The sequence below is a fragment of the Drosophila ficusphila genome, unplaced genomic scaffold (assembly GCF_018152265.1).
Source record: "Drosophila ficusphila isolate 14025-0441.05 unplaced genomic scaffold, ASM1815226v1 contig_436, whole genome shotgun sequence".
NCBI classification, from domain to species: Eukaryota; Metazoa; Arthropoda; class Insecta; order Diptera; family Drosophilidae; genus Drosophila; species Drosophila ficusphila.
Genome location: NW_025064352.1, coordinates 498,289 through 524,582, shown reverse-complemented (window position 1 = coordinate 524,582; position 26,294 = coordinate 498,289). Strand labels below are relative to the sequence as shown.

At 40.6% G+C, this 26,294-nt stretch overlaps 3 protein-coding genes across 3 annotated transcripts; 1 reads left to right on the top strand and 2 right to left on the bottom strand.

The window, feature by feature from the left end:
- Positions 1–135: 135 nt before the first annotated feature.
- LOC108098232 (GPI-anchored hemophore cfmA-like) lies at positions 136–2,332 on the bottom strand. Its single transcript, XM_017201014.2, has one exon. It carries the CDS (start codon positions 2,213–2,215, stop codon positions 1,808–1,810), a length of 408 nt encoding a protein of 135 aa, XP_017056503.1. The 5' UTR covers positions 2,216–2,332; the 3' UTR covers positions 136–1,807.
- LOC108098229 lies at positions 2,231–23,193 on the bottom strand. Its single transcript, XM_017201010.2, has 3 exons — positions 22,561–23,193; positions 15,969–16,275; positions 2,231–3,754 (listed from the first exon to the last, which is right to left on the bottom strand). The coding sequence occupies exons 1-3, from the start codon at positions 22,650–22,652 to the stop codon at positions 2,231–2,233; spliced, it is 1,923 nt and encodes a 640-aa protein (XP_017056499.2). The 5' UTR covers positions 22,653–23,193.
- A 272-nt stretch (positions 23,194–23,465) lies between these two features.
- LOC108098230 (A-kinase anchor protein 10, mitochondrial) lies at positions 23,466–26,293 on the top strand. The gene is made up of 4 exons (XM_017201012.2): positions 23,466–23,645; positions 23,764–23,985; positions 24,236–25,294; positions 25,352–26,293. The coding sequence occupies exons 1-4, from the start codon at positions 23,618–23,620 to the stop codon at positions 25,855–25,857; spliced, it is 1,815 nt and encodes a 604-aa protein (XP_017056501.1). The 5' UTR covers positions 23,466–23,617; the 3' UTR covers positions 25,858–26,293.
- The last annotated feature ends 1 nt before the right edge of the window (position 26,294 follows it).

Sequence of the window (26,294 nt, the reverse complement as noted above, 5' to 3'; positions counted from 1 at the left end):
TCACGATCCGAATCGAACTAGGCGTTTTCGTCGGTCTACTTTCAGCAAACCCATTTTAATGGAAATTTGAAAAGGGGTTGTATCATAAAAAAAACCACTGTCGACCCACCAATAGAAAATCATGTTTTTTTTTTGTGAGGGAAAAGGAAAAACCATTTATTTGACATAATTTGTTGTATTTTTTTGTTTTCATAGAGCATGAATGTATGTAGTAATATGTGGTTGTTTTGTATGATCTGGCTTATATATGCTTCATGTTTTCGATTCGTTACGTTTTGTTTTCCTTTAACTATGAACGGGCCTGCATAATGTTTCCTTAGTCAAATATTTCGAATGCGGACGCGTTGGCGATTGGGCGCTATTGACAAACTGTAGCTGCCTGCATGCGAGTGCTGCTCCCTTCATCATTCTCATAGTCTCTCTCCTTTTTGGGGGAAATGCGGGACGCCAAGCCGCGGCAACGCTGCGCGAAGAAGAGTTTCTTCAATTCGCGTGGGGTCTCAAGATTTGGCATCCCAGCAGGGACACTTGGTGTCGTAGCTGGCAGCTATGGGATCTTTTCGAAAATTCGAAAACTAACAGAACGCACAGCGTCGGCGCGGCTTAGCAAAGGGAGACAGCTGCAAGGCCCTCTCGCTCACACGTGCGCATTCTTAAATTTTTTGTTTTTAATGGGGATGTTTTGTGGGGAAAAAGGGGATCGAGGGATTCTTGGTTTAACTCTCTGAACTTGTCGTACTTATGTTACTAAAGCATATTAAATATGTATGCAAAGTATTTGTTTATTGTAGTTTAGTAGTAATATTATGTAATGTTCCGATACTTATGTTCGTATGTACTCTGCATGTATTATTTATATATGTTGTGGTAGGTATGCGTAATTTGTATATAATTTATATTTATATATATATATATATTTATATAATAGTTTATATAATAAACGATTTTCACTTGCTTTTAGTTCTCTGTATTTCGTTTTGCATTTTTTTTCTTTTCCATTAGATTGTTTTAATGTTTTTGTGTTTTTTGTTTTCGTTTTTTTGTTTGTTTTGTTTTGTTTTGTTTAATGTTTACCATCCACGCTCTGCACTCGCTTACATAATTAGACTTAAAATTTTTTTACACAAATATATCAACAAAAACTCAATAAGTTCCATTCAAAGTATATAATGTACGCCTATAAACGTTAAAATTAAAGATATGAAAAAATAATTTAAAAAAAGGTAAAAATTAATGCGATGGTTTTTATAGAGTTCAAGGAATCATCAATTAATTAAACTTGCTTAAACAATTTCGGCACCTCTCAACGTTCGTACTATTTTTTTTTTTTGTCGCAATCTTTCACTGCATGCATTTCAAAAAAATAACCAAACAAAAGTTTATAAATTTTATGTCTATTTTCTGTTTTCTTTTTTGTTTTGTACTCTGTTTTGTTGTTTCGGTTTCGTTCTTTTGTCGTTATGCTGGTTGCCTGCTGCTCTCTATTATGCTGTTGAAAATCAATTGTATTTTGTTTCTTCTGTTTATTCTAGTTTCTTAACCAATAAATGAACAAATGTTATGTGTAGTTTTCCTTTGCATTTAATTACAGTGGCTATATGTTGTGTGTTTTGTTGTGGTTTGTTGGCGTTCGAAGCTTGGAAAGAGAGGTCTGGTTGAGTTTCGAAATTAAATCATAAATATCCCAAAAATACAAAAATTTATTTAGGTCTGCTTGGTATATCTTCTTTCGTTTGTTTTGTTTTTGTTTTTCTTTTAGTTTTGTTTCCTTTTTTTTTTTTTTTTTTTTCCTCTGGCTAAACTCTTACTAATTTACATTCTTTTGCCTCTGCCTCTGTTTGGTAACAGTCTCTCTGCTGATGATGCTACTACTTTTACTGCTTACAATAAGGTTAAAGTTACTGCTACTATTGTTACTGTTACTTTTACTGTTACTGTTACTGTTACTGTTACGTTGCCGGGAGGCAGCAAAAGGAATTTGCTTAGTAAATTGTTGAGTGGTTGCTGTTTTTGTTGCTGCTGCTGTTGTTGTTGTTGTCGGTGTGGTTGTGGTCGTGGTTGCCTCCTGGCGAGCGCCTTTAATACTAGCTCGTGCTCCAGTTACAGCTCCTGACCCACGTTGGGCACCACATCTTCCTCCTTTGTTTGCTCCAGCCGCACTTAATAATCCCGATCCCGATCCCGATCCTGATCCTGATCCTGAACCCGCTCCCATTTTGGGGCCATTGAATCAGGACGACGGCAACTGCTTGGCCACTATAACGCCCGGTCGGCATTGCTTCAGGGCTGTGGTGATGGTCAGCTGTTGGCCACCGCCAACACTCCCATTGCTCCCGGTGATGATGGTGCCCGCCGTTGAGCCTGCGGTTAGATGACTGCCACTTCCATGGCCGCCCGTTGTTTGCACCTTGAAGATCGCCGTCGGCGTGACCGTGGTACTGCTGCTGCTCGTCGACACCAGACCGCCGGCATCCTTGGCCGTCTTGGCCGTAATGATCACCTGCTTGCTGCCGCCGCTGGTCTTCAGCTGGAGGAAGGGTCGCAGCTCCGCCAGCGCCGCATGCTGCTTGCCCGTGGTGGTGAGGGCCAGCGGGGCATCCTGCGCCAGCCGATGGTGCTGCAGCTGCTGGTGGTGCACTCCAGTGATCTGGTGGTGATGCTGCTGGAGATTCTGCTGCTGGCCAAACTTCTCCTGGCCGCCGCTGCCGTCCGCAAACAGATGATCGCCCTCCACATGCCGGATGGCCTGAACGATCGTCTCCAGATTCTGGCGATGCGGATGCTGATAGTGTGTGGTGGTCTGAATGGATGGCAGATCGTGCTTCTCCGCCTTCACCTTCACAATCTTCTCGTTGATGCGCTCCACCTCGACCTTCGGCGTGGCCTTGATGGCCGCCTGCAGGATGGGCTGCAACATCGCGGCACTCGACGTGCATCCTCCTTCGGCATAGGCTTTGGCAATTGCGTTCACGTTCACCTCGTTCTCGGACTCCGTCGAGCTGTTCGACGACAGGATGACCTCCTCGTGCACCTGATCCTCCGTAATGATCTCGGCGGCGGCATCAGCTTCCAGTTCCTCGATGCTGGAGCAAACCACCACCTGCTGTTGGCCGGTCATCTCGTCGATCTCCACGTAGGAGACTGTGCCGCCCAGTTCCTCCAGATCCTCGCTGCGGACAAAGTTGTCGGTGTGCTCGATGACCTCGCGTGGAATGTAGGCGCCACTATTGCCGCCGGATGCGGCTGCCACCGCTGTTCCGGGCGGTGCGGTGGCCACGCTGTACAGCTGACGCTTGATCATCTGCAGCTCGTCCTCGAGCAGTCGTCGCAGGCTGCGCTCCTTCTCCAGCTGCTTCTTCATCTCGTGCAGTTCCTTGGCCGCCAGAACGCTGGCGTTGCTCAGCTTGGTGGCCGCCGCTCCGCCGGCCGTCAGCAGGGTCATCGGTTCCGGGGACATGGAGCCCAGGCCTTCGTCCGAGCTGTCGCTAATCGCCTGGATGTTGATCACGTTGTCGGTCAGCTTGCGCTTCTTGATGGCCACCGCCGTGGAGTTGCCCCCGCTGGCACTCGTCGAGTCGTTGTAGTTTCCCCCGGAATTGGCACCACCTCCCTCACCGGATCCTCCGCCGCCGCCGCCGCCGCCAGCTTCGTGCTCGCCCACCTGCCGCTTCAGTTCGCTGTTCTGTGTCAGCAGCTGCGTCTTTTGGTTCTCCAGCTCCACGATGTATTGAAAGGTCTGTTGCAGGATGGCAGCCTGGAATTCAAAATAATAAAGGGTTAATCAATGTTTTTAAGTCACATACATATAAACAGTCAAAGTTTGATGCAAGCAAAGGGTTAATAGTCTAAAACATTCTTCCACAAAACTATTAAAAGCGTATAATAACAACGACTTTAGTTAAATTCATTATATGTATCATATTTTTTAAATTTTTAAAAAAATATTAAGCCACAAAAAGTGTATTAAAAAATTTCGGAGCAATATTAACCTCTTAATTTTAAATTCCTTTCCATTTCCCTTTTTCATTTAGTGTAATGAGTAGTACCATTATAACTCGTATGGATTAAGGGTTATGTGTGATCATTAAGATGAGGAAATTATTAACCCTTTAATCGCGCCCTATCTTTTCCCCTCCCCACAATAAAAGTCATTCAGAAGACCCACACATAGGGAATCTCCAGCTGAGCGTAGGAAAAGAAGAAAAGGGAGCAAAAGGAGATAAAGAAGGAGGACAAAGACGAAGCATAATTGCCGAGAGCAGACTTAATTGCAACAACACACAGCACATAAATGGCATGGCTTGTTGCTTTTGCATTTTGCCTTGACTGTTTTTGTTTGCCTTTCTGCGATGTTTATAGTAAATAGTGTAGTAAAGCTGGGAACCTCGCTTCGCGAAAGGGTTAAGGAACTCGTGTCCTTCAAACTGCGCGCGCTCTTCAATTCGTGATTTGTGCAACACTGGCCAGCAAAAAAGGCGTGGGAAGTGATTGTGGGAAAAGAGAAATGTGGATCGAGGATGCCATTACAACGAAAATCTCGCTTAGAAAGTGCCAAAGGCTGCATTCGAAAATTCGCGTTGGCGACATGTTGGGCCACATTCAAATTTTGTGTAACTATGTTAAATATGTATAAGCATTTACCAAAAAAAAAAATTTATTTTTAAAATTAAAAAAAAAAATTATGGTTCAAATTTTCGAAATAAATTATAAACAAATAATTAGTATTAAAACTTTAAGTCAACAAAGTTTTCAAATTTGTAAATGCAAAAACTTAAGATCCTGAATTTTTTCTTAAAAAACTCGATTTGTACTCATGCCAATGGAATGCAAATGCATTCTTTATGCTTTGATTAAAAAACCATAAATCTTATGCTGCTTTAGTGCATTTTTTTGTTGTTGTTTGCTGCTGAAAACTTGTTTCGGTTTCGGTTTGTTGTCGGAGGTCACTACTAAAAAGCAATAATAACAACTAAAAGATAGCCATGCGAATCAACAACACCACCATGGGTCTGCCGGCATCGCACAGCTGCTCTTGCTCTCTTTCTTTCTCTCTGCCACTCTTCGACGATATTTTCTCACCCTCCCTCTCAGTTGCACGCCATCTGTGTATTTGTTGTTCTTCCAACTAGCAAGAGAGCGAGTGAGAGAGAGAGCTTGTTGTTGTGTGTACAGTTTTCTGTCGGTTTATTGTTGGTTCCAGCACCCAGGCGGTTTTCAATCTTAGACCCCGGTCCCCCCTTCATTCCATCTAAATCTTTCTATTTCTATCGCAGACGGCGGCATTGCAATGTCGTGCGCATATCGTATAACAAAAAGGCAACAACCACAAAATAAGTATAAATCACATAGCATATTTAAGTTTTCTAGCTGTGTTTTTTGTTGTTGTAGACAAAGGTCGTTCATTGACTTGTCTATTGGAAATCGTCTCAGACTTGAGAACTATTGGAAAGATAAAGTAAAGCGGGAATGTAGCCGCTTTGTCTGTTAAAACGGTCTAAGCAGAGAGAAGACAGGGATTATTTTTGGATATATGTATGTACATGTGTGCATACATATCTACATATTTAGTAGAATAGAATATATTTACATGTTTTTAAAGTAAATTAAAAAATATTAAGCGCTATGCTAGGTTTTCATTTCTACAAATGCCTATTGCTAACATTTATTTTATTAATACAAGTTGAATTAAATGAATACTCATGTATATCGCTAAGCTTGTATAAAACTTAATTTATTGGGCGAGTTCTAAATTTGTTTATATTTCTACCTAGAAAAGTAGAAAACTTAAAAATTTCATGTCCAATCAGATTCTTAAAGGAATTGGTCTTTACTTTGCTTATCAGATGGAATGCACTTGTTTTTGGGTTTGATTGGAATAATTTTATGCCTTATATGGAATATTTGCCTATTCCCGCGTCATATGGACTCTCTTCCCTTTCCATCAGCAATCATTCGAGTCTACTAGCCGGCAAGTTGAGGCCTTGGCTAATAAGAAAATGTCGTTGCCTTCGCAATTATAGTTGTTTTTGTTGGACAAATGCCGGCAAGTGAAACGAAAAGAAAATCCACCACCGTTTATATCAGTATGTGTAAACAAAAGGCAAAGCCAAAAAAGCAAAAGCATAAACAAAGCAAAGAAAAAAAAACCAAAAAGACGATCAAACTGGCGGGTCCAACAAGAATCCAATTCAGAGCGCACACAAGCCAACCAACAAAGCAACAACACACAACAGACGGCCGCTTTTGCGGTGACTGTACTTTTTTCCAACAAGAAGCCAGCAACAGTTCCAATACGAAAAGTTTTTCAATATTCGCCGGCGTCGTCGTCACAAATGTTGCTAGAGAGAGCCGCTCTCTCGTTCTCTTTCAGGTAGGGGTAATTGTTTGACGTTAGAGTGAGATAGCTACATGCTTCGTTGGGTTTTGCCTTCGTTTCATTTCCACTCGTTTCGCGAAACGGAAACCAGACGTAGCGAAAAACATGTGGGCCCAAGCTTTTACGGCCTCTCCCACGTGCTCTCTCCGTCAAGCTTCCAGTTATTCCCGATTGGAAGTGGCGTTCTCTCTCTGTCTGACAGCTGACTTCTATAAATGGCGCGTCTGTTTCTGCCGCTCTCTTGTTGGCGTTGTTGTTGCAGAAACGCTGTCGTTATTGTTGTTTGCCCACCCTACAACTTGCACTACAATTTCGTTGATTGAATAAAAGGAAATGCATAAAAATAGCAAAAACGCCCGCCGGCACGAGAGAGAATTCGTCATCAGCTGAGCTGGCATCTGAAAAGCGGCCTACGCTCGTATTCGTGTATCGGTGTCTGCAGGGCGTAGCGGTAAATAAACTAAATGTTAAAATCATTTACAGATGAGAAACGAATCACTTCAATACTATTTTATAACTAAAAAAAAAGCTGTTGGTCTTTCAATTTAAAAAAAAAAATTTTACGGTGGCGATTTTATTTTAGTTATTTGACTTTTTATAGCATATTTCTTGCGCTGATGAGCTTATAGTATATATTTTTATAGGTTTTTTGATAGTAGAGTGGGAGCGTTTTCGAAGAGGGAAAAAATGAGAGACCACCCAAAGAAAAAAACACCCGGAACGATGTCCGGTTCGCTTTGATTTTTGATACGAGGGAGCAGCACAACCACCAAAAATGCACCAGCACCCCACTTTCCCTTCCTCCCCCTTAAGCTTCATTGTTTTTTCGTATTTCCTTTTGTTTTTACTTTTTTTGGCTACGTGCGTGCACGCATGTTTCCAAGCGAGGCGCTTTTCAGCTGATAAAATGAAAACAACCAGGGAAAATCAATTTATTTTTACTACTTCGGTGGTTGCGCCCCGCCCCAAATACTAATAAATAGCTGAACGAACCTCAAGTTTATCTGTCTGGCCAATATATAAGCAGCATTAATGAATGATAGTTTCAAGGAAAAAAGTTATAACAATATATTATGATTTTAAGTTAAATTTATTTAATTGATATACATATGTATAGTTTTTAAAACTGTATGGGGTGTCTCCGCAACACCAGTTGATTTGTTTAAGCAATTCTTTACCCCTCTTCAAACTGATATTATTGTTTATTCTCATTATCTACCATCTGCCGGTTTATTTTATTTTTTTGCTTTCTGTTTTATTGCGCCGCACGTCAGCGAAAATAAGAAACAATTAACGCTACGTTCTCGCTTATCTTTTGGCTCTTCACCTGCAGATGACGATGACAGGTGTGTGCGAAGCGCCACGAAAAGAGAAGTGAAAAAAAACAAGTCAGCTGACTTTAAATTTTTGTGCAAATTTTTGGATCTATGGCCACGGCAAACAAAAGATAATATTATAAAATACAATGGTATATTGTAAAACAAATTTAAAACAAAATAGTTTTGATCATGAACAAATAAACTTTGTAATACAAAAACTTGTATTTTTTTCAATATTATAGCAAAAACCTGATTGGGTATTTGTTAGTATCGCAGACCTGCTAAAATTAGCATCCAAACATTTTTGGTCATAACGGCACCCGAGTCGAGTTGCACGAGTCATAAAATCCACTAGAGAATTGTTGTTTTCCGTTGCAAAAAATGTGTGAGCGTGAAAATAGGCAAAAACAGCTGCGATTTCTACCGGCTTACTCGAAACAACACGCATACATGCGACTATATAGAGGAGATATGGATATAGAATGAGAGATATTATACACACCCACAGATATAGGGGCTTTTCTTCGGTTCACTCGCACTCGCTCTTACACCCGCTCTCGCTCTCTCGTTCTCCCACTCCCACTCAGCTGCTTTTGTCGGGCGCCAAACATGTGTTCCCACATATCCATATGCATGTGTGTGTGTATATTTGTGGGATCCCAGGAGAGCATTTTTGGGTGACAACATCGCGCGTATTTTGCGGTCAAGCCAAATGCAACAAAACGGAGGCTATTTTTAAACACCCATATTCACTTCCCCCAATCACTCCCCAATTTTCCTGTGAAAACTGTGAAAGTCTCTCATTTGTAGTGTCTACAAAAAAAATACATGTGGATATGCCGTCATCGAAAACCGGGGGAAACCCAAAAATATATTACAATTGTTACCGATTCGACTGTTAAATAATAAACCTAATAAAAAAATACTTGAGGTCTACAATTTTGAATGACGCTAATATCTTTCTGATACAATATACCCCATCTTACTAAACAAAATAGGTAAACAACATACATAAGATTTTTGGGAATAAAAATAAAGATTTCCGAAGAGACATACTGGGGCGAGGTCATTCGGGGGGATTTTCACACCCACAAACAAAAAACAGCTGTGTGTTCAATCTATACACGCTCACATATGCACATCTTTCTGGTTTTGTTATGGTTGCAAATTTATTTCGCATTTTTAGCTAATTTTAACAAGCTGCGAGCGGCGGCTGACTCAATTTGAATATGTACAAAAAATAAAAGCATTATTTGCTTTTACGCTAACCTAATTAAATTCAAACACGTGCGGTAGATGAGCTCACAGCTATGTGTTTGTGCTCAGTCATATATCTTTGTGTGTATTTACATATTTGCCCCAAAGTTAATCCAAGGCAAAAGTCATAAAAAGCGGCAATTAAAGAAAGTCGAAGTAGCGTGGCAATTGAAAAAGTAACGTCAGTAATAATAACCCAGGGACGCAGTGATAAAAACTTTAGCTGAACTATTTTTTATATGAAAAAATACTTTTCGAGGGATGTTCAACCTTTGAAGTAGCAACGGTAACAAGACCTTTATGAAATGCCAATTTTTCCGTTAATTTGTAAAATAGTCAAGCAAATTTGTAACTGTTCCTTATAAACTGAGCAGTCTTGTATATTCAACCCCACCCAATAAAATATGTAACTCTGCAACTTAAGCGACTTCGTCATCATTCAGCAATGTAAATTTAATTATACATTTTCACTGGCAGCGTCTGCTGTTGTTGCTATTTGGGTTAATTAAAACAGCTGTCTTGGGTAAACAACAGCACAGGCGCCCGTTGATAAAAATAAATACAATGCCGCCAGCGAGCGTCTTCGTTCGCTTGCCGCGTTTACTTCAGCTTTATAGACGTGAAATTTGATCAGCTGATCGGCGTGTGAGGGTCAGCTGCCTCTCTTGTGAGTTTGTTATATTTACTTCTTCAAATTTACCAACACCCAGGTCGCCCTTTCTCTTTCTTGAGTCGTCTCCCGTCCCTTTCGATGCTCAAATTCAAATCGCTTTCAACACACTTTCAACCTTTTTCGCGTGCTTGTGTGTCTAGCGTTTTTTTTATGTTAATTAAATGCTTTCATTGACCATGAGCTTTGTTTAGCCGGTGGCAACAAAAATAAAACTATGAACCCCATGGCATGTCGTGGCTTAACCCCATTGGCACTCTATGGGTTAAAAGTTTTATTGACCTTTTGGTGGCATTCAAACCTTTCGTTTCTTAATGTACTGTTGGCTTTGTTTTGAGAGGACAAAAGTGCAAGTGACAGAGTGGCATTTCGTTATAGAAATGAAAGAAAGAAAGTACATAGTTCAATTTATAAAATTACAAACGATTATTTTTTACAAGTCTTATAATATGGAAATTCTTCAGACTGTTGAATCTTTATTTTTACTATACATAAGTAACATTTCTTTTTGTCGAGAGCTTGCGACGCAATTGGGAAAGCTGAGCGCTTGCGAACCGAGCTTTTCTGCCGGTCACCGACGCTCTAACCTTGTTTTCTCACTGTTCTTGTTGTTTTTGCTTGACCAGCTGAGTCTCGCTTACACGTGAATGCAGCTGTGTGCGTAAAAATTGCGCAGCAAAAATGCCGGTTGGCTTTTGTTTTTGTTTGGTTTTATTGTTGTACTGCGATTTTTGTTGTTGTTTTATATTTTTTATTACAATTGTTTGCAATTTCTATAGAAACTTATCGAGTTTTTGCCAAGATTTCACAGCTGTTTGCTGCTGAAATTTAATTCAAAACGGAACTAACATCGATACACTGGTAGAAATAACGGACAGCGTTGTAATAACAACGATTGAAGATGATGAAGAAGAAGCAGACAGCGATCTTGGCTTGGTCATTGATGAAAAAACACCGTTACAGTGCAACAAAGTCATTAAATCCGGCGAGACGGCATTCCATATAATCAACAGAGAAAAAAATAGCCAGACAGTGAGGGAAAGAGCGAGACAGAAAGCGACCAACGACCGACCGACATTTTTGCAAACTCACACACACTCGCCGACTATCGCCATTCCTCTCTGTCTGCCCACAAAGTAATTGATCCATTGCACTTATGTTTTTTTGTCGCTTTGGCTTTCGGCTAGGTTGTTGTTTCTGTCCCTGCTTTCTCTTTGCTGCTGAATTCTTCTGCGAAAGTCTTGGATAGCATCTATCGATAAGTTATCGTCCACTAGCAGTTAAATTAAAATGCAGCGTAATTTGTTAATTCATTCATTTGCTTTTAATCCAAAGAGTTAATCACGAATTTTGCATGATTTTAAGATTTGAAATTAATTTATTTTATACTAGACGTCCTGTGTCCGCTTCGCTGGTCAACACAATTTAACAACATAATAATCCATGTTGCAACATTTTTCAAATATATGGAAGTATAGAAAGATGGTGATTTAACACTTTTCCAGTTTGACTTTTCCACTTGCGCAGCACAATCCAGCCGTTTCTGCAATATCGGTATATAGTCGCCATTGGTCCAATATCTAAATTTTCATTATCACTGTAGTTCGTAGTGGGATCATATTGGAATGCCAAGCGATTGAATGATGCCAATGATCTCCATGTGCTCATTTGTCTTTCTTCGCTTAAGTTTTGTGAATATACTGGCTGCTGGCTTGAATGTCTGCGGCCAATGTTTGCACGTCGTCCTCTAAGCATTTTTGACTATGGACAGAGTGGTGAATTTATCCTCAAATGCACGATCCACATAATTTTCACAGTTCAACTTAAATTGAATAAAAATTCTTTTTTTTCACAATTTCACAGTGAACACAAAAATTGAGTTAAAATGCTATGGGAGCGTGTTTGTCAGTGTGATGAGGTAGCAACTCACTTTATATGCGACAATATTGCAATTTTCTTACGGATCCCTAATTTTTTCAAAATAAATTATAGCCTATTTAACTCCACGATAATATAGCTTTCTATCGGCGAAAGAATTTTTTAAATCGGACCAGTAGTTCCGGAGCCTATTCCCTGCAAACAAACAAACAAACAAACAAACAAATTTTACCTCTTTATAATATTAGTATAGATATTGTTAAAATCCAAACAACTTTAATTACCCGGATATAATTCTTCTGATTTAACGACCCTTCAGATACCACCAGGTATACCTAAATTAATTAATTTTAGCTACTGAAGCATACGAATATTTTAAATTACAAAGAGCGTTGCTCCATTAATTGCATTTTGTGGCTGCTGCTCCAAATGTGAGTACTACACCTGTTTTTCCTTCTGCATTTGTGTGTAGAGTAGTAGTGCAAACATTTTTACTACGAAATGCAATTGAAAGTACAGGCTACACACAGTGAGCTATACCTATATATAAATGTGGCCTTACATAACTCTCTATATAGTACATACATGTGCTCTGTTTATATACTGGATTTTATGTACTTTTCCCAAACTGGGTGTTGGCATGGCCCAGAAGTTGTCGTCGCAATCAAAACCTCCAGCTGCAATCCCGCTTTTTGCTTCTATCTGCGAAAGGTTGCGAGATGCCAATGGCCTAGTGCACTGCACCACCACCCACCACCCAACGACCTCCACCCACCGCCCTCCCCGGTGCCACGCCCCGGTGTCCAGAAAATACAAAGGCTAGCAGGGAAAAAGAAAAACGGATTTTGCCGGGCCAACAATCGTAGTGCGCAGCTGCCAGGCTGAATGCCCATTTTCATATATCTGGGGGGTTTTTCATGGAGACTTTGTGGAAAGGACTGGGGGGCAGACCATCCATCGTTCCACTCGGAATCGTCATCGGCTGTGAAACAGCTGCCTACCAGGCGCCAGACAGACGCCAAAACGCTGGAAATGAAATGGCAATGAAACACTCGGGAAACGTAAGCCTCCCGGAAAACTGAATCCACCCCCACACGCACTAACACAGAGAACTTTCCACAGCTGAGCAAGTGGTGTGGGCTCCCATCAGCAGAAGGCGAACAAAATGTTGGCGCCATTGTCCTATCCCATCCAATGTTACATCGCATATCTCCACTCCCGAGCCCACTGGGTATCCCATCTTTTTTCGGGGGTAACTTTGCGCGTTTGGCGCGCGCTTTTCTTCGTTTCGCCACTGGAAAGGAATCGATATTGTATTGTATATAGAAAATTTTCCAGTTTTCTCTCTGTTCACTGTCTGGGCAAGGTGTGTACAGTGCACAGTGAACACCCCCACCCACTGTAATGTAGGTTAGTTCAGCTGGGGCGCGCCTAAATCTTCACACGGTGCGAAATATTGCGAGTACTATGCTTACTTAATATTTATCAATGTCAAATAAATAAACAAGCAATTTTAATAATTTATCTTCAAAAGGTTGATTAATAATGTTTTTGAAATTTATGCAGAAACAGGTTTTATTTTATTTATTTAATTTTTTTTTTTGGTTTAATTTCTGTTTTAGAAAATATTCTTTTTTTTGTTCAGTGCAAATACGAATAGTCACAAAAACAACAATGGGGGCAACTGTACGCAATTGCACATTTGCACTTTAGCGCCACCTAGCGAGCAAGTTCAATGACCCGCCAAACTGTGGACGCAAGAGTGCGGGGGTGTACCGAGTGCAAGAGAGAGAGGAGAGCAGCGAGTAAATCACAGAATTGCACTCACATTTCCATCCCTCTGCCTCCTTTATGGCACCCACCTTAGGGCGTGGCTGTGTATGTGCGTATGTGTGTGAAAGTATCTGTGTTTCTGCCATGCACCGTTATGTGCGTGTGCCTAACTGTGAATGGTTTAAGTCATCGCAGCTTTTTGTCAACCAGCCTTAGTCTGCATTGCAATTTTATTTCGCACTTTTGCCAGTCTGCGTTTGGAGTCTATTTATGTCTGTGTTGAATTTGCATGTTGCTAATGTTTATGCATACTGTGTGTGCGTAAGATCTGCTTTCTTAATGTTTTAGGTGCCAAAAACTTGCTAAATCGGACGGGTATAAACCTTCAGAATATTATACATCTGTGTATGCCTTTAAGTTTCTACTGAACCACATAACTGTTATTAATTTATATTTTCCAAAACAGTTATAAACATTTAAGCAAAACAATATAAATTAAATTAGTTCACAGAACTTATGAGACTCGCAAACCGAACCAGAAGTGAAATAACTTTATAAACAAAAAAAATTCGAAATAAACTTTGCGAAATAACTTTAAAAACTAAAGAAACTTTATGAAACCAACTAGCGATTTAAGCAAAAGAAACTAAATATTCTGAAATATATTTTAGAGCAGATAATTATTTCAAAATAACTTTTTTTATGTTGTGTTTAAATGTAACTGGAACGTTGTAGTGTTTAGGGCTTAAATGATTATATAGCGGGTGTAAACTTGGTCAAGCTGTCGGAGGTTCTCCTTTCGCACGTTCTTTCTCCCTCTCTCTCCCTCTATTTCTCTCTATAATCCTGGTTCCTTCTCTTTCTCTGACTATAACCCTTCTCTTTGCTCACGTATTTACTACAATGTTTACTATGTGTGACAGGCGTGGTGGTATCGTTTGTAATCGTCGACGTTGAAGTGCATGGCACAAAAATCCATAAACTACTTGCACTAGTCCGCCCACCGCCCCCTTTTCACGCCTTCTCTTTCTCTCTTTTTCTGCGTATCCTTCTCTGTCTACGCCCATTATGTCATTCATCAGGCGTCGTCGACGTATACACCCTTTCCATTTTTTCCTGTGGAGTGTTTTTAATATTTACGCGCTTTTCTTCCTGTTTGCAGTATTTTCTTGCCTTGTTTATGTTGCATCTTATTACATTGTTTCCCTTTTGTTTGGCTGTTATCGCCTTTTTTGGGGCAAGGACTGATTTATGAGGCCTGGCAGTTTCAGTTGACACTTTTCAATTTGCAATAAATAAGACGGCTGTAAAAGTAATCTTTGAAAAGAGGGAAACTTCTAAATGATCAGTGTTGCCAAGCTTACGATTATTAGTATAGAAGTTTTGAGTGTTGGAAACTTGGTTGGGTTTCAGAAATGGAAATGCATGCAACATACAAATTGTCCCTTACAGCATAAGAATTACAGGTGTAACATAAATTTCAATGCTATTTTTCAGCACAAGGTTTATTTATTTTTATTTATCTAAAAATCTGCAGCTACAAATAAGACTTAATTTAAAATTTTTCATGCACTTCATTGTGCACATTTCATTTGTTAGCTTCAAATTTATTTGTATCTGTCATTTCTTTTTTCTAGCCGCAGACACATAATTTAAAAAAGATATAACTGTCTTGCTGTTTTTCTACTCTGGCCATTTCGTTGATTTACGGCCGTCTGTGTACTTAAACGGTCTTAAATGAGAGGTAGGCATCTTTAAGAACCAATCTAGAAAGCACTTATGTGTCCTGCTCAAAGTGTATTTAATATCCTCCCCCTTCAACAAGGCCGTTCGTTCCACCGGCCTTTTGCAACACACGCGTCACAACAAATCGATGTCGTCTCAAGGTGAAAATCCCATAAATATGAGAACATGTGTATGCTAAAAAAAAAAACTGAACAAAATATATATGCGGCGGGGTAAAATGAAAAAGCGAAACGCCTCCAACAACAAACAATTGAGACGACGACGACGCCAACACGGTTGCCCTGACTACTAAATGTCGAAAAGGGACCTTCAAAGCTTCAGTCCCCTCTAAACCCATTTCCATTCACGTTTTATTCCTCAGCTGGAAGCTTTTAGCCAAGTTGGCGTGTGTGTTTTTTTTTTTTTTTGCGCCCTTTTGCCAGGAGTCGTCGGCAATTTGTCAACATGTGCTTGTGGACGGCCCTGTAATTGAGGTGCAGACCGTAAAGACTCGGGTTCGGACTCTGGTTCAATGTAATTGGAGTTGCGTGCCACGGGCTACGCAAAATAACCAAATAAAAAAAAGAAGTGCGCTTAAGATGCAGCAGGCCAAAAGATCCCTTGCCCAAAAATGGTGTTATTGATGATGATTGCCCTTAAAAATCGAGATAAACAATTCAACAGATCGAGAACTGACCATGGATAATAACTTCCTCCACTTAAGCTCCAGACACTTGGATTAAAATGTTTGTAAAAAAAACCCCACTAATAACGAATTTGTAATTTTATCATTTTACGATTTAAAACCTTTTTTTAATATATTCAGCAAGATAGTCTAGCAGCTGATTACGGTTGTAATTGCAAGTTCCTCTAAAAGTTTTACAAAAGGAGTGCAAAGAAAAGTTAGCACGAAAGCTAAACCCGCCCAATGCTTGTCAAACCTGAATGGTTAAATAAGTTAGTAACTTACCTTGCTCAACTTTTCGCCCTCGTGCCTCGGGAGCAGTGATCGCAGACTCTGGAAGCCGGCATTGATGCTCTGCATGCGTCTCCGCTCGTTGCTGTTGGCGATTTCCCGGCGCATTCGCTTCTCGCTGTCTACGAGCGGTTTTCCCGAACCGTCTCCATCGCTCAGGGCCCCGCCCCCCCGCCGCCCGCCCTTGGAGGTATTCGTACCGCTCATGCTCGACTGGCGACGCTGAGAACCCTGATGGGCCGACTCGCTGGCGTACTCGATGTGATAGTTGTTCTCACCCCCTGAATCTTCCAATTGTAATCTGCAAGATGATGAAATAGGTTAAGAATGAGTCACAGAGATTCTCCTACAAATATTGGCCAAGAGTCATATCCTCCTTGGGTAAAAAATTTTGTATAGATGACTCATTTAAATGTTTTACTTTTTTATGTATTATAAAATAAATACAAGTTATGAACCACATGGAAATGTCTAGAGAATTTAAAGTCTAGTTACCCTTGGTATCTAGTATTTAAAAAATGTGTACTATTATTTATTAACAGATGCATAAAAAAAAAAAACTGTACTTAAATTTAAAATCCTCATAAAAACGTAACTTAACACATATATTTTTAAAGAAACTGTCGGTTAAAGATCATTTTAACAGTCCGTTTTCATAGATTATTTTTAGAAGTATCTACTGTGTAATTTATGGCTTAGGATTATCGCCGGGCTATACGTAAAACCAATTAACTTTTACATTTTTACAAATCCACTAACACGCAACACCGACACAAACACTCTTGCCCGCTCACCAAAGCGCTGAAAAATTCATTCATTCATAAATTTACAATTCCATTCAATTCAATTTTAGTTTAACCCGCCGTCGCTGCACAACAATAACATCAACAACAGAGAGCCAACAAATACACACACACACAGTCACTTCTCTGTTGTTGTCACGTAAGCATCAGCATTGGACTAAAGCAGAAGTTGGGTTATGAATACCCTAACCTATCCCAACGCCAGAGTGAATTAACCCACTGACAAATATCTTTTAATACTAATTCTAAAATTTACATTTTTAATAAATTTTTTAGCTCATATCAATTACATCTATACCAGTATTATACATAGATAAACTCTTAAAAACAAAAAAATTTTTTTTAGTATTTCTACGAAATTTTACACCAATGACTTGCCAAAAAGACGAGCAAACCTATACACACTTTTATAGGGTATCAACTACTGCATGTAAAAGACCAATACAGAGAGAGGGAGAGAAAGAGAGAGGTGGCTAAGCACAGCTGTCAATAGTATGGGCATTCCTCTTTTTGTTATTGTTGCCACCATCTCACCGGTCGTGATTGTTGTTTTCTATTTTCTGTTTTGTTGGTTCGATTTGGTTCGTTTCGGTTTGCTTTTGGCCTCCGGTTCGTATTATTTCGCAGCTCTTCTTGTCTTGAGGCTTAGAGCTATGCTGCAGCATATTATACTTAGTCTCGAAGACGCGAGGTCCCAAGAATTCTGAACCGGTTTTACCCTACGAAAAAGAGCAAACACGTTTTCCACAGGCCACAGTTTTGCTGTTGCTGCAGGCTAATGAAAACCATTTTCACAATGGTATGCTCACCGAGAAAGAACAACAAAAACACAGGTAGTGAAGGGGGTGGGGGGTGTAAAAGTTGCAACACCACATTCCAGGCGAACAACAACAAGAATAACTCTCTCAAAGACGATGCTAGAAAATACAGTCTCGACTCTCTAACTTAAACTGTCAAAGGTGATATTCAAAAAAAATGTTTCAATCAATATCTTTACTAGTTTTAAGAGTTAGGAAAATATCAAGCATAAACATTTGATTAAATGTTTTTAAACTTAAAAAATTAGATTTTTAAATAAAAGTTTTGATTTTATTTAACAAAACCGGTCTTAGAAGGAAATTTATAGTTTCTATCTATTGAAGTTGGACTGTATTAGAGACGTCGTCTCGCTAGCTTGGGTTATTTTTAGCAACATCATCCAAAGGTCGTTCTTCTCCGGCAGCATTTCTGCGGCAAGTGCGCAAAAGAGACGGCATGGAGAGGGGAGATGCCACCAAAGTTGGTCAACAGCAGCAGAAGGCGGATGTTGTGGCAGCCAGAAAAGCAGAAAGTCTGTAAAGACTGCAAAGCTGCTGCAAAAGGCCAAAGGAATGTGGCTCGGATCTCGGATCTGGGCACTTGCCTGCATTTTGGCATCTCGTTTGTTTTTGTTTGCACAACAAAAACCGAAAAAAGTTGAATGAAAACCGCGCGGAGAATGTTGTTGCATGCTGCATGTGGTGGCAACATCTGTTGTTGTTTTTGATGGCCGTTGCGCATATGTACATATATTTGGCCACTTTATGGGGGCAGCATAATTATTCCAGCATAGCACATCTTTTAAAGTGAAAAAAGGCGGCAGTGCAATGGAAAACTGTGCATGAAGATGTTTGCAGAAAAAAATAAGTAGACAGTAAGGTTAGACATTTTTTCCAAAGATCCCTAGTAGATCATGAAGCCATTTTCAATAAATCTATTAGTACGACTGCGAAAACTTTTAGAAAATTCAAAAACTGGGTTTCCTAGTTGCATGATCAAAATCTATTTTAGAACTCTTTCCTGTTCCCCGACTCCGTTCAGTTAAAGACGCAGCTGCGTAGATCGATGTAGTTTCCACTTAAATTACGCATTTTCTGAGGTGCAAATAAATGCATAAATATAATAATAATAACAACATATGACCGACGACAGCTGACCGCACTGCTGCAGCGCTGCTTTTTAGCCAGGGTTCAATGTAGTTCATTGGCCACTTTTCGCCAGCAAGTACATAGAGAGAAAAACACAGAGATACGAACGATAAACAGACAGAGAGACAAAAGCCGAAGTCACGAGTGCTGCCTCCTAACCACCCACTCCTCCCCCCACCCTTCCACCACCTCTGCAGTTGCTGTTGTTGCACTTTGCACATAAATTGTACATACGTTTATTGGGTCACTGCTTACGTCATCATTTCACTGGAATTTCGTCGTATTGCTGCAGCAGCAGGTAAAGATAAAGGTAAAGGGGCAGCGGGGAAGGGGCCAAGGGAGTCGAAGAAAGTGGAAGAGAGGGGAAACTCCCCCTCAGTGTCGGCATATTTAATTCATAAAGAAAAACATGCAATTATATAACCCACAAAACATGTACACAGAAGACACCGCCTTCTTATGATTGTCAACCATATTAGAGTCTTTCTTTATGTTGCAACATGCTTCGCAAGTTCAGAAAATCGTACAAAGAAATTAAAAAAGATTAAGAGCATGAAATATCATCATGCAATATAAGAATAACCGATGAAAGCTTTACATTATGACAAGGATTTTCGAATCCAGCGATTTGACAAATCTAGAGAAAATCTCGATTGTAAACTTATCGTCTCGGAAAATCCGGTAGCAAACTTACGACACAGACTGTGAATGCGAGGCAAAACTGAAATGCAACGCAATAAGGTTCGCGCCACTTGCGTAATTTGTGCAACAATGTTAATGCGCATAAACCAATGAACAAATTAGAATTCGCATTTCCCCTGCTCATCTCTCATTTTACAGTTACGTCTGCCAGTTGGCGCCACATTGGCAATAAAAATATAAACAAACGTAAATAAATAAGCAAATAAAAATGATATAAGCTAAATACGGGGAAATCAAGAGCTTAAAGCGTAAAAGAAATTCTATCCCAGCTGTTTGCTTTCTTAAGAATTGTATAGAAATTGTATCAGCCTATACAAGTGTTGTTGTTCTTAGACTTCTGGAGACAGCAATTTGAGAAGTCTGGGAAATATAAAATCAAAACATAGGATCAGGGAATAAACACCAGAAATCTTTACTTTAGCTCAATTAGTGGAAGGAATCAAATTCAATTTCGCAAAAATTTTAAAAATCCTCACTGTGCAATTCCTAACTTATAATTGAACAAAATTTAATTTTGCGAATATCACAATATACCATAGTGTTGTTGTAGTAGTTTGGTCCCCTATTCCTTTTCCTCTCTTTTGCTATGCCCTAAAAACTGTTGTACACAAAAATCATGTGTTTTTCATAAACAAGCCGTAGTGCTCCGTCTCTCTCATACCCACACCCTATAACTTCCTCTCTTTCGCTCGCAGGTTGCCAATAAATGCGGCATGTTAAAAAAAAATCCGAAAAAGCGCTATGGAAACGAAACGAAAACCAAATGAAACGTTTTGGCATACGAAACGAAACACACGGAGCCATCGCCCAAAAATTTGCGCAGCAGATTTGAAGCCATGTGTTGGTATTAGTTTTCATTTCATTTCACGTTTTTTTTCGCAAATTTGCAGCGGGTTTTTAGCTTTAGCTTTTGTGTATATGTTTTTTCAATGAAACGTGTGTGGTAGTAAAAATGTGTGTGGCGGCATCTGTACTTTTGCGCTCTCACTCTTTCACGCTCAGAAAGCTTTTGAGTGCAACTCAATTGGGGTGCTCTCTTTCTCTCTCGCCTATGTACTTGGATCCACTGGGGAGCGGCTCTTATAAAACTGCAGTGAGAGCGAGACGGACGGAGAAAGAGTTGTGCATGCTATCTCTCTGTCCCTCGAATTGCTCCTCTTTTCCAGTCGAGTGGGGTAAAAACGGAAATGACGCCACACAACAACAACGGCAGCCGCAACACATGGCTCTCGTAGTATTCGCAAATGTGCAACGTGTGGAATGGGAAGAGGGAGCTGAGTGGAGACTTTTAGCCAAGGCACGCTCTTTTATTTTAGCACCAACAAAAAGCGAACAGCAGCTGCTAACACGCAGTTGTTATACCGCCCACACTAGTGTCTGAAATAACAGTGCCACCTACAGTTTTGGGGCTTTTTTAACAGCTGTCAACGGCGACGTGTCTTAGCTCTAGGAAATGTAGTAGAATTTGATTTTGTGATGTTTAATAACAAATTAAGTTCGCAGCTTAATTTAGGGTCTAATTGGCAATAGGGTGTCCAAATATTTTGCGGCTAAAATACAGCATTTAGGTTAATTAAATAAGTAAGAATCTTAACATATAAATAGCAGCAGCAGTGAAAACCATATGGTCTTGGTCAGAGCTTAAATTATATTTCTTTACTCAGTATATAAGCAAAAACACGAATAAAAGCCTTGAAATGCCAGCTGAAAGGGATTAGTATATGTGCACTCGTATATATTGCGGATTCTCTTTGTGGTTGTGCAAAAACATATGCTCGAGCGATAAGAAACGGCGCCGCTTGTGACGTGTGAAGAAGCGAAAAGCACAACCATATGATTCTGATAAGCCGGCAAAGGAAAAAGAAACTTTCGCTACAAAAACATGGAAAATCTTTACATCCCTTATCCAACTCATTTTCCAAATATCTTGACACTTCTTTGTGCCCATTTAGCTCGATCAAATATAGACATGTAAAAAAATAACATCCATATTTCTATCAAACACATTTAAAAAAAACTATATGCAACACTTTTTCTTTTCGAGAAAAACGAAGCGTGTAAATTAAACCAACGCAAACCATCTGATGATATGAATTTACCGGTACAGCTGATTTCATTTCAACTATGAACACGAAAAACATAAAAAAAACAGAAATGTTGATTAGGCAACGCACGATAAGCAAAGAGAAGGGGAGAAAGACAAAGGGAGTGCGGGTGCGCAGCTGTTTTTTTACCTCCGTTAATTCGAACATGTGAGCTAGCTCAATTTGGCAGCTGAGCGTGAGAGCCGGAGAATAGAAAAGAGGGAGCGGCAGAGAGACAACATGATCGTCTGGCACAAAAAATAGCAAAAAGCAGCTGTAACAATTAGACCAAATATTTGAGAACATGCAGGAAACAACCAAGGCAGTTTAATAAATACTACACGATGAAAGCATTATAAAATAAATGTATTTATTTTTTTAATTTCTAAAAAATAAATAGAGATAATAAGAATTTATAGAACAAAATATTACCACAAATCGCCCAAAATCATTTTAAACTCTTTTATTAATAATACACAAAAAATAATTATAGTCGGAAAAACAATTAATATGTTTAAAGAAAGTCTTTAAATTCTATTATTTGTATTTTGAAGAAAAAATTGTATTTTTTCAACAGCTGGACCAATATTATTGCCCGAACTGTTATCCGTCTGCCGACGCTGCTGACAAATTGACAAAACAGCCGTTTTACAATATGGACGACGAAAGGCAAAGCGTGAAAAAACCAACAACTCAACGCGAGAGCGAGGAAAGCAGAGACACGAAAGATGGGAGAAAAAGAAGCGTCACATTTATTCCAGCAACAAGAAATCGGCATGGAAGTGGAAATGGAATGGAATTCGACACACGCTAGTGTGAGTGTATGTGAGGTGCCTTGTTAGTGGTGGTGTTTTTGTGCCGTATTTGTTTTGTCGGCAAAACGGCGGCAAAAAGCAAACGAGAGAAAGAGAGGCAGAGAGCAGGGAGAGCGCACTAGCAGCAAGTAGTAAAAATAATCAATAATTTGCGTGATAAAAATGCAAGCCAAGCTGTTGACTCGCTTTGTTGTGTTCTCATTTTTTCGGAGGTCCATTTATCAACGTAGACTTACTGCAATTCCTCATCCAATTCCTCGGCGCTGTTGTATTCGGCGTGCTCTAGAATAACTTCCTCCGTTTTGATGGCAACCGGTACGGCGGACATGTTTGATCGTGTTTGTGTGTTTGCTTACTATGGTGGCCAAAATGTCTGAGCCACGTGCGTTTTGTTGTTGCCGCTACTGCTCTTGCTGTACGGCTACATAAACATTTGCGAATTATTTATAGCTTTTAGTATAGCCTTTGCGTTTTATTGTATTTTGCACACACACATGTGTCAGCTGGTCTCAGCTGCTTTTTGTATTTAGCGGCAAATTGTTTGCCCGTCTCACTCGCACTCACACTAGCACTACACACGGGCGCACAACGAGAGAGGAGGGGAAGAGAGGGAGAGCGACTTTTAGCGCGTCGAGAAGTTTTCGTTTTCTTTTTATACCGCACTCTAGCTTTAAGCAAGACTGAAATTTGCGTATTTTGCAGCTGTTTTTATTTTGCCACCGCACTGGCACAACCACACGCGCGCGAACAATAAATAAGTGTACACAGACGAGTTGGCTAAATTTTCTGTGTTTTCCGTTCGTCCGCTTTCCGTCGTTGCGTTGCGTTCGGTTTCGTGAATATCGGAGAATAATCGGTTAAATAGTGGTGGAAAAAGTCCGACATTTGCTGTGTTCATTAATCGATTTGTTGCAGAACTAGAGGTGGGTAAGCTCCAAAGTCAAAGAAATCCGATACACCCACCTACCTTAGCGTGTACACCCTCCAAACCTATTTAATACGTTCTCCTCATTTAGCCGATACAGCCACCACATTGGTGAAATAATATTATAGTTCGGTGTACTGTGGAAACCAGGTATATTACCGGCTGAGATGAGAATAGTGATTTTTTTAAGTTTGAACTCGACATTTGGTCGAAAAAATCACCATCTGGCAACACTGCACTGAGCCATTTTCATAATATTTACCGTCACATCGCATTAAATAAATTAATTCGTCAATTGCCCCTATTAAACGGAATAGTAAAGCACAAGGAGCGTTTTGTGGAACCACCGAAAGCCGGAGAATGTAAAGATGTTGAATTACATCAAGAGGCAAGCCAGTAAGTGCAAAAAGTATAACTAACTTCGCTGCTGTTTTCACCCAGCTCCCCCGCCCACTTGGCCTCTTCTTCTTTGTCGCCCTTCTGCTGACACCAATAACTGTTTTCTTTTATTTAGGCCGCCGTCGCAGCAGCCAAGATGCCACGGATGCCAACTGCGCCCAAATAGCTGATGATGTGGACACCATCGATGGAATCTCGGCGCACAAACGTCACTCATTGCGCTCGACAACCAGTTTCTGCGACGAGGTGTTCCTAGAGGCGGAGGAGGAGGGCGGAGGTGGCGTGGGACCCGGAGGAGGAGCCCCCTCCGATGGTATCAGTCTCTCCAGCAACGATGGTAATTACCTCACCGCCTATTATTCACTTGCTCATCACGTTCGCACCTTTCAATCGCATCTTATCGCGTTGGGAAATCCCATTAAAGTTGCTAAATCTCTAAAAAGACATTAAAAAATAGATATCGTATGTTTTAATTGGCTAAAATATAGATGCTGCTAAAATTTATATTTTAATATGTTAAATTAAAATCCAAAAACAAGACCGCTCTGTGAACCAAAAAAAAAAATGAATACATTTTTTTTTTCTAGACATTTTCACCTACAACTCACGCCTCTCCATGAACCTGGCTTCCATTGTCAGCGATCCAAACTGCCTGAGCTTCTTCGTACAATATCTGGACACCCGACACGCCCTGCCCTTGATAAAATTCTACCTGGACATTGAGAACTTCAAGCGAGCGGCGCTTACGCAGGAGAAAGAGGAACCAGAGGAGGAGCCGTTGACGAAGGCGGAACAAACTTCTCCCAGCAAAGAAGACAACGATGTACCTGAACTGAAGACGCTGTGCGATCTGTCCATGCGCAAGCCGCTGACGGATGACGAAAAGAGCCGAATCTACGCGGAGACCAACAAGCAGATCAATAGGCAAAAATCTGTCACAGGATGTGTGGCAAACTCGGAACTTTCCCGGGCCAGCATCAGCGATGCCATAGCCATCTACCAAAAGTATCTGATAGTGAACGCCAGTCTGCAAGTGGAGCTGCCCATCGTCATCCTAGCGCACATATCGCTGCTCCTTTGCGGGAGGGACAAGTCGGAGAGTAGCAAACCCATACCTGCCAGCTGCTTCGATGAAGCCAGGGAGTTTGTGCTGGAGCAACTGGAGCGAGACCATGTTCAGGGATTTCTGCAAAGCGGCTACTATTCCACCTACTGCTTGGAGTTGATTGAAGGCAGCTCCATAAATATCTACGATGTGTTGAACAGCGAACTGGCTTTGTTTTACTTTACCGAGTACCTGGAGCAGCGGCAGGAGCGCGAGTGTCTGGAGTTCTGGATCACGGCCATTAACTTTCGCAAGAGCTTTGCTTCCGGCGAAGAGAAGGAGGAGGATCGCAAGGCGGCCCAGAGCGATGCCATGATCATCTACGACAGATACTTCTCCCTGCAATCCGAGTGTCGTCTCTGGATGTCACAGAAGCTGCGCTTGAGGGTGGAACAGGCCATCTGTGCTCCAGGCGAACAGTGGCAAGCGTTCGATTTGGCCCTTATTGTAACTGCCAAATATCTGGAGCAGAAATACTTTACCGACTTCTTAAAGTCGCACATCTTTGATAACTATGTGAATGAATTGAAGGTTAAGAGAGGTCGGTTGTTCGGTTTTATTTCGTGTTTCTGTATTAACCAAGCTCTGATTTTTATAGATAACTCCACCCCTTACTCGAATCTCCAGCAAAAGCTGAGCCTGCGTAGGACTGGAAAAACTTGCAACACCCAGCAGCGTCATCGCAAAACACTTTCCATGTCAGACTGCACGCACATCTCGCAGCACAACACACTGCTGGCTTCCATGGACCAGCTGCCATCGAAAACGTCGAACAATCAGCAGCCGGGAAGTCTGAACATCGACGCCAGGCAGCTGACCAATCCCCAACTGCTTTGGCAGCGACCTGTGGGTGCGCTTAAGTTCGGTTTTGTCAACTCCCTGGGTCGCTATGAGCGGGACTTTGAGGCCGTGGATGCAGTGGCTCTCAAATCGCAACCATGGTCCCTGAGTGTCAGCGGAAGCAAAATCAAAAATGCAATGCGTAAGCTGGTGAATCTGCCGGAGGACAATGTGCAGGAGGAGATCGCCTGGCAGGTGGCCGAGATGATCGTCAAGGATGTCACGAGTGTCACTCTCAGTGGCAAGACTCCTCCACTGGCTTAACGTGCTTTACTGCTATTGAATTTATTTCTCACCTTATTCTCATCTTTAAATTATTATGTTAGTGCTCAAATCTAAGCATGAATCTCTGCAAATTGTGCACAAAATGAAGTCGCAACAGAAGCTCTCTTTAAACTGCTATCTTATGTACAAATTACTTTGAACAAAACCAACTTTCTATCTTAACTTATTTTCGTTAATGGTGTGGGCTTTGAAAGCTTATCATTAACTAAATTACTGCTCGCTCATTTGTTATTTAAAGCAACAAACCCCAAATCTCGAAATATAATGAAGAAGCTGAATCGCTTTCGAGTCTTTACTTCATTCCGTTTTTATGATTAATCATTTGTAATATAGAATGTATATGAATATTTTTGCATACTGATGATAACTACAAAGGAAAATTTATTGTTATTAAATAAACTTTTTCTATAATCAAG

Bases quoted from the DNA above. Each gene is read 5' to 3' on its own strand.
- LOC108098232 (XM_017201014.2), bottom strand. From the start codon at position 2,215: ATGGGAGCGGGTTCAGGATCAGGATCAGGATCGGGATCGGGATCGGGA.
- LOC108098229 (XM_017201010.2), bottom strand. From the start codon at position 22,652: ATGTCCGCCGTACCGGTTGCCATCAAAACGGAGGAAGTTATTCTAGAG. The intron at 16,276-22,560 runs GTAAGTCTACGT...ATCATCTTGCAG, and splicing joins GAATTGGATGAGGAATTGCA to ATTACAATTGGAAGATTCAG. The intron at 3,755-15,968 runs GTAAGTTACTAA...TTTGAATTCCAG, and splicing joins AGGGCGAAAAGTTGAGCAAG to GCTGCCATCCTGCAACAGAC.
- LOC108098230 (XM_017201012.2), top strand. From the start codon at position 23,618: ATGTTGAATTACATCAAGAGGCAAGCCA. The intron at 23,646-23,763 runs GTAAGTGCAAAA...TCTTTTATTTAG, and splicing joins TTACATCAAGAGGCAAGCCA to GCCGCCGTCGCAGCAGCCAA. The intron at 23,986-24,235 runs GTAATTACCTCA...TTTTTTTTCTAG, and splicing joins CAGTCTCTCCAGCAACGATG to ACATTTTCACCTACAACTCA.